The sequence below is a fragment of the Colobus angolensis genome, unplaced genomic scaffold (genome assembly GCF_000951035.1).
Source record: "Colobus angolensis palliatus isolate OR3802 unplaced genomic scaffold, Cang.pa_1.0 Scaffold49, whole genome shotgun sequence".
NCBI lineage: Eukaryota > Metazoa > Chordata > Mammalia > Primates > Cercopithecidae > Colobus > Colobus angolensis.
The window spans coordinates 4352286-4354139 of NW_012118376.1; the positions used below are offsets into that span (position 1 = coordinate 4352286).

The 1854-nt window shown below is 34.5% G+C and overlaps 1 protein-coding gene across 1 annotated transcript in view; it reads right to left on the minus strand.

Moving 5' to 3' along the window:
* POLK (polymerase (DNA directed) kappa) overlaps window positions 1-1854 on the minus strand; it is a 90172-nt gene that overhangs the window by 53994 nt on the left and 34324 nt on the right. The window contains exon 3 of the mRNA XM_011959237.1: window positions 617-736. Within this exon, the coding sequence (XP_011814627.1) occupies window positions 617-736 (120 nt within the window). The remainder of the gene's footprint in view (window positions 1-616; window positions 737-1854) is intronic.

The following is a 1854-nucleotide window of genomic DNA, read 5'->3' on the forward strand; positions in this document are numbered from 1 at the left end:
CTCAGTTGAAAATGCAGAAATCACCGGTCTTCTGTGTCGCTTGCGCTGGGAGTTGGAGACTGGAGCTGTTCCTATTCGGCCATCTTGCTCCGCCCCCCCCGTGTTTTATCTTAAAAGTTCATGTACATTTGGCATTCTAATCTATAGTGTGACTTTTTATTTTACTATAACATGGTTATGTTTTAAGTTACTTTCCAATTTAATTAGTTAACATATTTCTCAAATATTTTTTGCAACATCAGCATTGCAGAAACATGCCACATTTATCCTGTGGCCTTTTTCTAGCTGTGAAGTATGTATCCAATAAAAAGAACATAGGCTTTGGATTAAATCCTCGTTCTGCCAACTACCTGTCCTATCAAGCTGGGCAAGTTACTTAACCTAATTAAGATTTCATTTACTCATCTGTATAATAGAGGTGACAATGTCTAGGTGTGGAGTCTTTATGTAAATGAGCAGAGCAACACTCAGCAACGTATGTTCATTTGCTGAATATGTATGTTTTACAATATAATAAACATTTACATTTCATCTTTTCAGTTATGACTTGACAATACATTTTAACTGTCAAGTACTATTCTACAACTTCCACTTTATTTAACAATTTAATTAATACCTGTAATTGTGCTTTTCTTAGCTGTTGGCTGGTGATTTGAGCTTTTTGTTGCATCATATTTTCAATTCGTTGGTTGACCTGCTTTTCTTTCTTGAGCTCATTTCCATAAAATCTGGACCCCTATGGAGAAAAACAAAACAAAGCATAAGAAAAATATCTGAAGGAAAGCATCACTGTAGTATAACCTGGTGGCTAAGAGCACATACTCGGGAAACAGAAGATTAAATTTAAAACTTAGCTCTACTACTTACTAGCTAGGTGACCCTAAAATTATTTAATCTTTCTACATCTCAGTTTATTTGTAAGATGAATTTATTAGTAGTTAATTAAATTACAAGATTGTTGTGAGGCAGTACTTAGCATAGCACAAGCTCTCTGAGATGAATACAGATTTGCATTCAGAAAAGAACAGTATGTCCTAGGTAGGATCCACAGGGCATATCAAAAGCCTTAATGGGTTGGGTCATCAGTTATCTCTTGCATTAAAAAATACTCCTTACAAAGTATTTTCAAACATTTAATGTTAAATCATTAAAGAAAATGTAGAAAATAATTTAAAAAACTGACCATCATTTCATCACTGAACATAGTGTCTATCCATTTATCTGGTTGATAGACATTTAGCTTATTTTTACTTTTTGGCTACAGTGAAAAATGCTATCATAAACATTTGTGGACAAGTTTTCATGTGGACATACGTTGTCATTTCTCTCGGGTATGTACCTAGGAGCGGAGTTTCTGTGTCATATGGTACCTCTATACTCAACTTTTGAGGAAATGCCAGTCTGTTTTCCAAAATGGTTGAACCATTTTATAATCCCATCAGCAATGCAGGAGGGTTCCAATTTCTCCACATCCTTGCCAACATTTGTTACTCTGTCTTATTTATTATAGCTATTCTAACCAATAGTAGTATGAATGGCATCTCTTTGTGGTTTTTAAATTTGTATTTGCCTGATGACTAATGATACTGAGCATCTTTTCACGTGCCTAGAGCCATTTGTATATCTTCTTTACTGAAATGTCTATTCACATCTTTTGACCATTTGATTCGGTTGCTTATTGAGTTGTAGACATTTTCTGTATATTCTGGATATAAGTCTTTTATCACATATGTGTTTTACAAATATTTTACCCAAGGCACACTGATCTCTTTCCTCCCTTCCTCCCTTCCTCCCTCCCTCCTTTCTTTCTTTCTTTCTTTCTTTCTTTCTTTCTTTCTTTCTTTCTTTCTTTCT